This window comes from Notamacropus eugenii, chromosome 1 (assembly GCF_028372415.1).
Source record: "Notamacropus eugenii isolate mMacEug1 chromosome 1, mMacEug1.pri_v2, whole genome shotgun sequence".
In the NCBI taxonomy this organism is placed as follows: domain Eukaryota; kingdom Metazoa; phylum Chordata; class Mammalia; order Diprotodontia; family Macropodidae; genus Notamacropus; species Notamacropus eugenii.
The window spans coordinates 497,829,224-497,843,494 of NC_092872.1; the positions used below are offsets into that span (position 1 = coordinate 497,829,224).

Genomic DNA, 14,271 nt, shown 5'->3' on the forward strand with positions numbered 1-14,271 from the left:
TACAAAAATTAAATGGAGAAAATTGCTCCTTAAAGGGAAAAATTGGTCAGATAGAAAAGGAGATGCAAAAGTTAACTGAAGAAAACAATACGATGAAGATTAGAATTGGGCAAGTAGAAACTAATGACTCAATGAGGCAACAAGAATCAGTCAAACAAAATCTAAAGAATGAAAAGATAGAAGAAAACGTAAAATATTTAATTGGAAAAACAACTGACCTGGAAAATAGATCCAGGAGAGAAAATTTAAGAATTATTGGCCTGCCAGAAACCCATGATGAAGAAAAGAGTCTGGACAATATCTTCCAGGAAATCATCAAGGAAAACTGCCCAGAAGTACTAGACCCAGAGGGCAAAATAGTCATCGAAAGAATCCACCGTTCCCCTCCCGAAAGGGATCCCAAACTCAAAACCCCAAGAAATATCGTTGCCAAATTCCAGAGCTATCAAGTGAAGGAGAAAATACTACAAGCAGCCAGAAAGAAACAATTCAACTATCAAGGACATACAGTCAGGATCACACAGGACCTTGCAGCTTCTACATTAAAAGATCGAAAGAATTAGAACCCAATATTCCATAAGGCAAAGGAGTTGGGACTTCAACCAAGAATCAACTACCCAGCAAAGTTCAGCATAACATTTCAGACAAGGAGAAAGTCATTCAACGAAATAAGGGATTTCCAGAGCTTCCTGACCAAAACACCAGAACTCAATAGACAATTTGATCTTCAAATGCAGGTCTCCAGAGAATCATAAAAAGGTAAACAGGGGGGAAAAAACAAAAACAAAAACTTGCTACTCAATTAGGGCAAACTGTTTACCTCCCTGTAAGGGAAGATGATACCTGTTAATCTTGAGAACTGTGCAGCTATTATGATAAAAGGGATATATGTAGAGGGAACGGGTATAAAGTAAATGATGTCATGTCAAAAATACGATTTAAGTATGAGAAGGGATTGTAATAGGAGGTGTGAAAAGGGGGAAGCAGAAAATGGCAAATTATATCACAGGAAGAAGTACAAAACTATAGTAGAGGGAAGGAGGGGAGGGAGATGAGCATTGTTTGAGAGGTACTCTCATCTGATTTGTTTAAAGGAGGGAACAATAATCTTAAGTAGATAATCCTAACTAGCTCTATAGGTAGTAGGAGGGGAAGGGGGAAGAAAGGGGAGGGTGGCTAAAAGGGAGGAAAGAAGCAATAAGAGTAAAGGGGAGTAAAAGGGAGGGGGGCTAAAAGAAGGAGGGGAAGGCTGCAGGAGGAGGGGGAGAAAAGTGAATACTATTGAGGAGGGGAAGGGAGACGGGAGAGCTAAAAGCACAAATGGTGGGAAAGAGGTTGGAGGGAAATACACAGATTGTAATCATAACTGTGAATGTGAATGGAATGAACTCTCCCATAAAACGGAGACGGATAGCAGAATGGATTAAAAGCCATAATCCAACAATATGCTGCTTACAAGAAACATTTGAAATGGGGGGATACACATAGGATAAAGGTCAAAGGATGGAGCAGAATATATTGTGCTTCAGCTCATGTAAGAAATAGATCTAATCAAAAGGGATAAGGATGGAAACTATATCCTGCTAAAAGGCACCATAGACAATGAAGCAATATCATTACTAAACATGTATGCTCCAAGTGGTATAGCATCCAAATTCTTAGAGGAGAGGTTGGGGGAGTTGAAGGAAGAAATTGATAGCAAAACTGTACTAGTGGGGGACCTCAACCTCCCCCTCTCTGAACTCGATAAATCTAACCTCAAAATAAACAAGAAAGAGGTTAAGGAGGTAAATAAAACTCTGGATAAGGTAGATATGATAGATCTTTGGAGAAAATTAAATGGGAATAGAAAGGAATGTACCTTTTTCTCAGTGGCACATGAAACATTTACAAAAATTGACCATGTACTAGGACATAAAAATCTCACAATCCAGTGCAGAAAGGTAGAGATAATCAATGCATCCTTTTCAGATCATAATGCATTAAAAATTACATGTAATAAAAGGCCATGGAAAGAGAAACCAAAAATCAATTGGAAACTAAATAATCTAATTCTAAAGAAGGGTTGGGTTAAAGAAGAAATCATAGAAACAATCAACAATTTCATTCGAGAGAATGACAATAGTGAGACAACATACCAAAACTTATGGGATACTGCAAAAGCAGTTATTAGGGGAAGTTCTATATCTTTGAATGCTTACATAAATAAAATAGAGAAAGAGGAGATCAGTGACTTAGGCTTGCAGTTGAAAAAGCTAGAAAAAGAACAAATTGAAAATCCCCAAGTAAATACCAAATTAGAAATACTGAAAACCAAAGGAGAGAATAAATAAAACCAATAGTTGGTTTTATGAAAAAACTAATAAAATTGATAAACCTTTGGTCAATCTGATTTAAAAAAAGAAAGAACAAAATCAAATTACTAATATTAAAAATGAAAGGGGTGAACTCACCTCCAATGAGGAGGAAATTAAAACGATAATTAGAAACTACTTTGCCCAACTTTATGCCCACAAATTCGACAATCTAAACGAGATGGATGAATATTTTAAAAAATACAAATTGCCCAGATTAACAGAAGAGGAAGTTGAATACTTAAACAACCCCATCTCAGAAAAAGAAATTGAACAAGCCATCAATGAAATCCCTAGGAAAAAATCTCCAGGGCCAGATGGATTCACAAGTGAATTCTATCAAACATTTAAAGAACAGTTAATTCCAATACTACATACACTATTCTTGAAAATTGGGGAAGAAGGAGTCCTCCCAAATTCTTTCTATGATACAAATATGGTTTTGATACCCAAACCAGGAAGAGACAAAACAGAGAAAGATAATTATAGACCAATTTCCCTAATGAATATAGATGCAAAAATTTTAAATAAGATTTTAGCAAAACGAATACAGCATCTTATCACGAGATTAATACATTATGATCAGGTAGGATTCATACCAGGACTACAGGGCTGGTTCAATATTAGGAAAACTATTAGCATTATCGACCACATCAACAACAAAGCTAACAAAAACCACATGATTATCTCAATAGATGCAGAAAAAGCTTTTGACAAAATACAACATCCATTCCTACTAAAAACATTGGAGAACGTAGGAATAAAGGGAACTTTCCATAAAATAATAAGCAGTATCTATCTAAAACCTTCAGCAAGCATTATATGCAATGGGGATAAGCTAGATGCATTCCCAATAAGATCAGGGGTGAAACAAGGTTGTCCATTATCACCACTATTATTCAATATGGTAATAGAAATGTTAGCTGTAGCAATTAGACAAGATAAAGATATTCAAGGAATTAGAATAGCCAAAGAAGAAACTAAGTTATCACTCTTTGCAGATGATATGATGATTTACCTAGAGAATCCCAGAGATTCAAGTAAAAAATTACTTGAATTAATAAACAACTTTGGCAAAGTTGCAGGGTACAAAATAAACCCACACAAATCCTCTGCATTCCTATATATTAGCAACAAAGTTCAACAGCAAGAGATAGAAAGAGAAATCCCATTTAAAGTTAGGGTAGACAGTATAAAATACTTAGGAGTCTACCTGCCAAAACAAACCCAGGGACTATATGAACACAATTACAAGACACTTTTTGCACAAATAAACTCAGATTTAAGTAAGTGGAAAAACATTAGTTGCTCATGGGTAGGCCGTGCTAATATAATAAAAATGACAATTCTACCCAAATTAATATACTTATTTAGTGCCATACCAATTAAACTATCAGACAATTACTTTCTAGAGCTGGATAAAATAATATCAAAATTCATTTGGAAAAACAAAAGGTCCAGAATATCAAAGGGACTAATGAAAAGAAATGCTTGGGAAGGTGGCCTAGCGCTACCAGACCTTAAACTGTACTATAAAGCAGCAATTATCAAAACCACTTGGTATTGGCTAAGAAACAGAGAGGTAGACAAGTGGAATAGACTTGGCACTCAAGATGCAGTAGGCAAGGAATATAGCAACCTTCTGTTTGATAAACCCAAGGACCCCAGCTTCTGGGATAAGAACTCATTGTTTGACAAAAATTGGGGGGAAAACTGGATAACAGTGTGGCGGAAATTAGGCATAGACCCATACCTGACACCGTACACAAGAATAAAGTCCAAATGGGTACATGATTTAGGTATAAAGATTGATACCATGAACAAACTGGAGAAGCAAGGAATAGTGTATTTATCAGATCTATGGAGAAGGGAAGAATTCTTTACTAAAGGAGAGATAGAATGCATTATGAAATGCAAAATGGATAACTTTGAGTACATTGAACTGAGAAGTTTTTGCACAACCAAACCCAATGCAACCAAAATCCGGAGGGATGTAGTAAATTGGGAAAAAATTTTTACAGCTAAGCTCGGGGATAAAGGCCTCATTTCTAGAATATATAGAGAACTGACCCAAATGTATAATCATACAAGTCATTCCCCAATTGATAAATGGTCAAAGGATATGAACAGGCAATTTTCAGAGGAAGAAATTAAAGCTATCTATAATCATATGAAAAAATGCTCTAAATCACTATTGGTTAGAGAGATGCAAATCAAAACAACTCTGAGGTACCACATCACACCTATAAGATTGGCAAACATGACAGAACAAGAAAATGATAAATGCTGGAGAGGATGTGGGAGAGTTGGAACACTAATTCATTGTTGGTGGAGCTGCGAGCGCATCCAACCATTCTGGAGAGCAATTTGGAACTATGCCCAAAGGGCTACAAAAATGTGCATACCCTTTGACCCAGCAATATCGCTACTAGGACTATATCCCCAAGAGATCATAAAAATGGGAAAGGGTCCCACATGTACAAAAATATTTATAGCAGCACTCTATGTAGTTGCCAAAAACTGGAAGTCAAGGGGATGTCCATCAATTGGGGAATGGCTGAATAAATTATGGTATATGAATGTAATGGAGTACTACTGTGCCATAAGAAATGATGAACAAGAAGACTTCAGAGAGGCCTGGAAGGACTTATATGACCTGATGCTGAGTGAAAGGAGCAGAACCAGGAGAACTTTATGCACAGCAACAACCACAGTGTGTGAGAGTTTTTTCTGGTAGACTTAGATTTTTGTAATAACACAAGAACTTCTGAAAAAAAAAAAAATCCCAATGGTGGACCTCAAGGCAAAATGCCTTCCACACTCAGAGAGAGAAATATGGAAGTCACTCACATAATGTAGCAGATCATGTTTGTGTATGTGTATCTGTTTGTGTATCATGTTCTGATTTGTTATACGGATTCTTTCATTTATCTTAGTCTGACTACATAGCATGACTATAGTGAAAATATACTCAATAGGAAAGTATATGTAGAATCTATACAGAATTGTATGCAGTCGTGGGGAGGGAGGGAGGTAGTGGGGGGTGGGTGGGGAGGGATAAAATCGCAATTGTATGGCAGTGATTGTTAAACATTAAAAAAATAAAAAAAATTAATAAAAAAAAATTTTTAAATAAGATTTTAGCAAAACGAATACAGCATCTTATCACTAGATTAATACAGTATGATCAGGTAGGATTCATACCAGGATTACAGGGCTGGTTCAATATTAGGAAAACTATTAGCATTATCGACCACATCAACAACAAAGCTAACAAAAACCACAGGATTATCTCAAAAGATGCAGAAAAAGCTTTTGACAAAATACAACACCCATTCCTACTAAAAACACTGGAGAACATAGGAATAAAGGGAACTTTCCATAAAATAATAAGCAGTATCTATCTAAAACCTTCAGCAAGCATTATATGCAATGGGGATAAGCTAGATGCATTCCCAATAAGATCAGGGGTGAAACAAGGTTGTCCATTATCACCACTATTATTCAATATGGTAATAGAAATGTTAGCTGTAACAATTAGACAAGATAAAGATATTCAAGGAATAAGAATAGCCAAAGAAGAAACTAAGTTATCACTCTTTGCAGATGATATGATGATTTACCTAGAGAATCCCAGAGATTCAAGTAAAAAATTACTTGAATTAATAAACAACTTTGGCAAAGTTGCAGGTTACAAAATAAACCCACACAAATCTTCTGTGTTCCTATATATTAGCAACAAAGTCCAACAGCAAGAGATAGAAAGAGAAATCCCATTTAAAGCTAGGGTAGACAGTATAAAATACTTAGGAGTCTACCTGCCAAAACAAACCCAGGGATTATATGAACACAATTACAAGACACTTTTTGCACAAATAAAGTCAGATTTAAGTAAGTGGAAAAACATTAGTTACTCATGGGTAGGCCGTGCTAATATAATAAAAATGACAATTCTACCTAAATTAACATACTTATTTAGTGCCATACCAATTAAACTATCAGACAATTATTTTCTAGAGCTGGATAAAATAATATCAAAATTCATTTGGAAAAACAAAAGGTCCAGAATATCAAAGGGACTAATGAAAAGAAATGCTTGGGAAGGTGGCCTAGCGCTACCAGATCTCAAACTGTACTAATAAGCAGCAATTATCAAAACCACTTGGTATTGGCTAAGAAACAGAGAGGTAGACAAGTGGAATAGACTTGGCACTCAAGATGCAGTAGGCAAGGAATATAGCAACCTTCTGTTTGATAAACCCAAGGACCCCAGCTTCTGGGATAAGAACTCATTGTTTGACAAAAATTGCTGGGAAAACTGGATAACAGTGTGGCGGAAATTAGGCATAGACCCATACCTGACACCGTACACAAGAATAAAGTCCAAATGGTACATGATTTAGGTATAAAGATTGATACCATGAATAAACTGGAGAAGCAAGGAATAGTGTATTTATCAGATCTATGGAGAAGAGAAGAATTCTTTACTAAAGGAGAGATAGAAAGCATTATGAAATGCAAAATGGATAACTTTGATTACATTAAACTGAGAAGTTTTTGCACAACCAAACCCAATGCAACCAAAATCCGGAGGGAAGTAGTAAATTGGGAAAGAATTTTTACAGCTAAGCTCGGGGATAAAGGCCTCGTTTCTAGGATATATAGAGAACTGACTCATACGTATAATCATACAAGTCATTCCCCAATTGATAAATGGTCAAAGGATATGAGCAGGCAATTTTCAGAGGAAGAAATTAAAGCTATCTATAATCATATGAAAAAATGCTCTAAATCACTATTGGTTAGAGAGATGCAAATCAAAACAACTCTGAGGTACCACATCACACCTATAAGATTGGCAAACATGACAGAACAAGAAAATGATAAATGCTGGAGAGGATGTGGGAAAGTTGGAACACTAATTCATTGTTGGTGGAGCTGCGAGCGCATCCAACCATTCTGGAGAGCAATTTGGAACTATGCCCAAAGGGCTACAAAAATGTGCATACCCTTTGACCCAGCAATATCGCTACTAGGACTATATCCCCAAGAGATCATAAAAATGGGAAAGGGTCCCACATGTACAAAAATATTTATAGCAGCACTCTATGTAGTTGCCAAAAACTGGAAGTCAAGGGGATGTCCATCAATTGGGGAATGGCTGAATAAATTATGGTATATGAATGTAATGGAGTACTATTGTGCCATAAGAAATGTTGAACAAGAAGACTTCAGAGAGGCCTGGAAGGACTTATATGACCTGATGCTGAGTGAAAGGAGCAGAACCAGGAGAACTTTGTGCACAGCAACGACCACAGTGTGCGAGAGTTTTTTCTGGTAGACTTGGAATTTTGTAATAACGCAAAAACTTCTTATAAAAAAAAAAATCCCAAAGGTGGTTCTCAAGGCAAAATGCCTTCCACACTCAGAGAAAGAAATATGGAAGTCATTCACAAAATGTAGCAGATCATGTTTGTGTATGTGTATGTGTTTGTGTATCATGTTTTGATTTGTTATATGATTTCTTTCATTTATTTTAGTCTGACTACATAGCATGACTATAGTGAAAATATACTCAATAGGAAATATATGTAGAACCTATACAGAATTGTATGTAGTCGTGGAGAGGGAGGGGGGTAGTGGGGGGTAGGTGTGGGGGGGATAAAATCTCAATTGTATGTTAGTGATTGTCAAACATTAAAAAATAATAAAAAAAAGAAAATATGTATTCATGATGTACTTTTAAGTTTAATCTGCATTATTACCATTTTCTCCATCACTTTCTCAAATCTGGACAATTAAAAAAACAATAAATCAAGCTTTGATTTGTAGTATTACCCCATTTTGGAAGTATAAATGCTCACACTGAAAATTTAACAACTGGTTTTTATGCCCTTAGGAGTTGATTCCAACAGGCCTCTGGTTATATTGTACATACAAGCATGTATACACCATAGACTCTGAGCTGTGGTTCTAGTCTTATTTGGGCAGTCTCTCCTCAGTGATCAAAAAGAGGAGTTTATCACTTACTTGGAGTATATCGGAGGGATACTGTGTCACTGCGGGCCCCATCTCTGTAATAGGCTAAGATGGAGATCTCATATTCTGCATGCTTTCCTAGACCAGGCAAAGTGGCAGTGCCTAGGTTCCCTGGGACAGAAATCTGTGGTGAGAGAAAAAGAGGGAATGAGGGATACAGACTAGATTCTCCCAGACACTTGGATTAGGATATCTGTCCAATTAAGAGATGCTGGATCTGTAGGTTCCTGATTTTTAGGGCTGAATTCCTCCTGTGCAGAGTATGTGTGCTGAGAAAATCTGGTGTATTTGGTCTAGGCCAGGAAAAGATGGTGACCCTATTGACTCTTTATCTGGGGAAGGAGCAGCAGTAGTCTAAGCTCAAAGAGACTCTGCTCAAGGGCTTGGCTTTCAGGGAGGGGTCTGGCCAGTTCCAGATAGTTGCCTACTTGGTCAGTGGGTCCTCCTATCAAAGAATAGTTTGGGGGGGCTGAGAAACACTTGTGTCTCCTTTGTAAGACAAACATTTCAGACTTTGTTTCTTAATACTTTCCACTTGGACCCCACAACTTATACTTGTACCTCGTAAGCTTTTCCTTCACCCAAGGGCATCCATTTGATTTGATAGACCACGACACCAGAAGCTGCAGCAGCAGCCCATTCCAGCCGGACATCATCCCCTGGCAGTTCAGTTACTTTTAAGTGACTTGGGGCTGGAACTTTTCCTAAAGGGCAGAAAAAGGAGGAAAACTTTTGACCTTGAGTTTTGCCTCTTGAATGCCCATTGGTCTTACCCCCTCTTTGCTGTTTCCAACTGCCTGTGAATAGGTGCAGAGCAGATGTCTCGGGAGCTCAACAGTACCCTGACATCTGGCCCCACCTCATACTACAGCCCTCAAATGACAGCAGCCTGGGAATCCAGGGCCTGGCAGAAATCTTTGCAATTCACTGATTTCATGATCAACATTAGACTCCTGGGATAACAGGAACACATGGTGGGCAGAGTAGGAATCAATAGAAGGAAAGGAGACAGAAAAAGGCTTCTATCTCTGAAGGGGTTAAATAGTTCTGTGAGATTCCCACTTTTCCATCTCACTTGTCATGTCATCATTTTCCTGTCTTTTCCTAAATTTCAGGAGATTCCATCCACATTAGGATAAAGACTCAGCTTATTTTCTTGGGACTTAACCTTGTTTTTCTAGAATCTTGTCCCACAACATTAAGTTCTGTTTCTGACTTTCTACATTTCAATTTAATTCAGTAAATATTTTTTAAGCATCTCTGAATCTAGATCTCTGCAGTTCTGGGATTCTATCCTCATAAAGGATGTTCTCTCCCCAAGGCAAGCATACATACATATGTATATACATATACACATGCAAAATAGCTAAAATTTATATAGGAGTCTAAGAGTAAGCATTTACTATCCCCATTTTAAAGATAAGGAAACTGAGGCTCAGAGAGATTAAATGACTTACCTGTGATCACACATCTGTTTAAGGACAGATAAACTCAGTTCACCTGATTCCAAGTTCAGTGTTCTTTTCCTCATGCTATGCTGTCTATCTATGGGGATGTACCAGGGAGATACTTTGCCCTTTAGCTTGGAAAGATCTCACTGCCTCACCACAGCTTTCTGTTCACTCACGTGTTGTTACTCGTCCAGTGAGTGTGGAGGAATCACCCTCTTTGTAGATTGATGTGACACTGACAATATATGGGGTAGAGGAGGATAGTGGGGCCAGCTTGACAGAAGAAGCATTCCTGGAGACATCTATCTGCAAAGTAATGGTAAGCTTTAGGCTTCCACAGCAGTCTAGGTTATAGACAGTCACTCCTCCCAGGGAGGATGGGGCAGCCATCTCACTGGAGGACCATACAATTTACTTCCCCCTCTCAAAGTCAGTCAGGCCATTCCCAGGAATTTAGGCCACTGTATGTATCCCGAGGTTCACACACATCCTTCCCCCAGAAGAAAGCTCACAAAACATGGTTTATAATGGATGTGGGTACATCTCCATAACTTTGGAAATATGTTATTCCTCTGTGTCTCTTCCAGCTCTAAAGTTCAATATTTTCCAAAGGGATCTTGTACAGTTTAGGAGGCCAAAAGACTAATTTGTTCTAGGGCACTTAATTTACAACAGGGACTTTAGTCTAATGAATATGACTGGTTTATTGTCAAGATTTTCACCTAACCTGAACAACAGGTGAAGATTTCTCTGAGCATGTAAGTGCTTACTCACATATGACACTTAGGAAAACAAGAGGAACCATTTTATCTGGAGACTGGTTCTTATTCACAGGAGATGGCAGCTGATGCTTCAAATCCATGGCACAGAGTGGTTATGGTATGTTTCTGTTGCTCTTTGGGGTATTTTTTCTTTTGAAGGTTAAGTTAATCTTTGCAATTATACCAGCATATATGATGACTTACCCTTTGTCCCCTCTCCCAGTGCCTAATAGGAGGTTGTAACTAGTGTGTTCAGGTGTACATGCAACTATACTGACCAAGATGATGGATTAGTCAAGTGGTGATTCCTGATTGGTTATGGGCTGGGCATCGATTGTAAAAAACAAGATTAACAAATAAAGCCAAAAGTTGAGTAAAGCAAGTCATGGCAAAAACAGTCCTAGGAACAGAGTAGTTGAAATGGATGAGTCACATGAAGGTGGCTTCCTGAGAAGACAGTCCACAGAGGTTGAACCCTAGATAGGCTTGAAAGACATTGACTAGCACTCATAAGCTTAAGAGCTATCTGGACATCTAAGTAGATTTATTTCATGCACTTTGATCATATATAACCTCATAGTCATACTTCTGAATTTATTCCACTTCCTTGTAAATAAACCCTGGAAATAGCATACCATCTTCTGCAAGAGTGTGTCACAGAGGGAAGAAGGGAATGAGGGGTGGAGACTTTGAATGATTACAAAAATGATCCTAAGAGGAACTGAAAATCAGGGAGTTTAGAACTAGTAAGTCATATTTTCTAGGACACAACTACATTTAGGCTAAACAATTTCCCAGCTTCCAAGGGGGCTATCAGCAGCATCTCCACCCTCCCTACCTCTCTACTATTTTCTACTGCTTCCCTTTCCATCCCCCTACTCCAGGTTTCTCATTACACCATCCCAAGGTGACCTAATCAGTTGTCATTATACATCACTCACCTAGATTAAAGAAAGTATCACTCATTTCAGAATAGTGAAGAGCTAAAGAAAGAAATCCAAGGAGGCCTGTAGGTTGTTCTACAGGACCCCTGGGACTTGCCCTACCATGACTGAGGTCACAGTAGACACTCACCTCCCCAGCTTGGTTCCCTTCCAGTGAGACATAGGACACATGGTACATGCGCACCCCCCGTGATGATGCCTCCCAGTGGACTTGAACAGAGCTGTGGCTGACCTCAGAGAAGCTCAGGTGTTTGGGGAGATCCAGAGACACTACAAATTCAACATCATGCACTTAGGAAATGTGAGGATTGGGATTCTTTAATATATAATATAGGGTCATCTCCAGTACTCCTGATGAATATCTGGTCACTGGATTCAGATGGCTCAGGAGGAGAAGTGAGGCTGGTGACCTGCCCAGCCCTCCCTCACTCAAAACAAAGTCAAGTGCAAGTTGTGTCATCACTTCTCTGATGGCGTGGTCTTCTTCAGGAATGAAGGGAGGAACACAACAACATATATATATATATATATATATATATATATATATATATATATATATATATATATATATATATATATACACATATATATATATATATATATACATATATATATATACATATACATATACATCCATATATGTGTGTGTGTGTATATATATATATATATATATATATATATCTTTGAATGTGTCTTCTAAGTAAGTATATTAGGGTTATGTTAGATTGGGGGGATTGTTTAACCAAAGAGGAGACAAATCTGAAAGGAAATATCTTGTTTTGATCCCTCTCTGCTCCCCTGTGAAAGACTCCTTTTGTAGGAAAGACAGCTCTCATTTTGTAAGAGGGTAATGCTTGTTAAGAAGATGGAGGAAAGACAGGTAGCTGTCCAAAGTTTGGAGGAGAGTGGAATAAAAAGGATAAATAAAAAGAGAGAAACAGGATTTATGAAAGAAGAGTCATCAGGGTGTCACTCACATGTCTTGACTTGGATGCTCTGGGGCTCACTGATTTCCTCCCCAAAGAGAGCATACACAGCAAGGTTATATTCCGTGCCAGGAGCCAGACCTTCCAGCAGAACCTCAGGATTCCCCACTCTCACCTGGAGCACAAGACCCCAATGTGCTATTATGGTGGAAGGTTTGATCAAACTGAGCCCTCATCGCCCTCACCCTCACCCTCACCCTCCCCTCCCCTCCCCACTACTACCTTCCTCATCATTTGCTACTAACTTGCTGTGTAACCTTGGACAAGTAATTTTCTCATTCTGGGCATCAATTTCCTCATCTATGAAATGAGGTGGTTAGACTAGTCCCAGCTCTTATAAAAAGAAGGTTAAGTCTAAACCTCTTCTTCCCACCATCATTCCCACAATCTATTCCTATAGAATGGTCTGGTTGGGTTGGCCTCAGGACCCTAGTGAGCAATTCAAGTGAGGGTTCCTGGGGAACAAACTTGCACATACCTCTTTCCTACCTTCCTCTTCCTCCTCCACCTCCTGCTCTCTAGGGGAAGTTGATGAAGTACAGCGAACCAGGTACTGCGTAGCTTTATTTGTGGGCTTCCAGGTCAAATGGATACTACTGTGGGTCACGCTGAAAATGGTCAGTGAGCTTGGTGGAGACAGTGGTACTATCCAAGGAGAGCACAGTGTCAGAGAGAGACAGGACAGGTGGACCCCACATTAAGAAAACTCAAAGTAGAAATCAATCTTACAAAGGGGAGGAATAGGGTTGGAGGATGGGAAGATGGTGATGAACAGTATCTGCGTGTTTTAAGCTTTCAAAATAGCCTCCCTATGAGGAAAACAATACAAGTAGTATCCCCATTCTAGAAATGAGGAAACTGAGACTGAATCATGTGACTTGTCCATACCCATCACACCCAGTACTAGAACCAAGGTTTGCTGACTCCAAGTCTGTTACTCTTTGCATCACACCATGTCATGATACCTTCTCCACTGAATGAAGTTCACCTGTATACTCATAATGTTTCAAGTGGGGAAACTAAAACTCAAGAAGGTGCTATGTCTTGTCCAGGGTCACAGAACAAGTCAGCAGGAGCCCTGCCCCGTCACCCCCACCCTAGTTCTAAGCCCTTCCTCCTGGATAACACTCTCTCTATATGACTTCTAGAATAGGACCAGATCCCCTCATGAGATCTGGTGTTTTAATCACTCTCCTACAGCCAGAAGAAGAAGCTAAGAGCTTCTTAACATTCAAATATCCCTGAATCTACTTCATTAAAGTCAAAGGTAAGGCATAGTCACAGAGCTACTCCTGACCTACATGTAGTCACAATGTCCTGCAGCCCTTCTCCAACACCATCCTTGTAGACAGGAAACACCGTAACCAAGTACTCTGTGTTGGAGGTCAAATTCAGCAGCTGGGCAGATGAGGTAGCCCCCTCCACTGTGACCTGGAAGAGAGACAGGTAAGGACAGAGCAACCTCACTCTAGTGCAACGATGGTGTCGGAGAGGGCCTCCCCATAGAGTTTGGTGTAGTTGAAAAGTACTGAACTGGGGAACAAGGTACTTGGGTTCCAATCCCAGCTCATCCAGTATCTCTGGACTCCAACTTCTAAATTTGTTAAAGGAGGAGCTGAAACTAAATGATCACTAAATACTCTTCCAGTTCTAATGCCCTGTGATGTTTTTGTCTACATTACACACTTCAACCAATGAGAACTAAAAACTCATGAAAATCCAACTTTTGGGAAGCT

General features: G+C 38.8%; 1 protein-coding gene across 1 annotated transcript in view; it reads right to left on the reverse strand.

The window, feature by feature from the left end:
• COL20A1 (collagen type XX alpha 1 chain) overlaps nt 1-14,271 on the reverse strand; it is a 117,978-nt gene that overhangs the window by 39,736 nt on the left and 63,971 nt on the right. The window contains exons 17-23 of the mRNA XM_072633307.1: nt 13,837-13,966; nt 13,014-13,180; nt 12,527-12,650; nt 11,680-11,819; nt 10,021-10,150; nt 8,955-9,097; nt 8,385-8,517 (exon numbers count right to left, since the gene is read on the reverse strand). Of these exons, the coding sequence (XP_072489408.1) occupies nt 8,385-8,517; nt 8,955-9,097; nt 10,021-10,150; nt 11,680-11,819; nt 12,527-12,650; nt 13,014-13,180; nt 13,837-13,966 (967 nt within the window). The remainder of the gene's footprint in view (nt 1-8,384; nt 8,518-8,954; nt 9,098-10,020; nt 10,151-11,679; nt 11,820-12,526; nt 12,651-13,013; nt 13,181-13,836; nt 13,967-14,271) is intronic.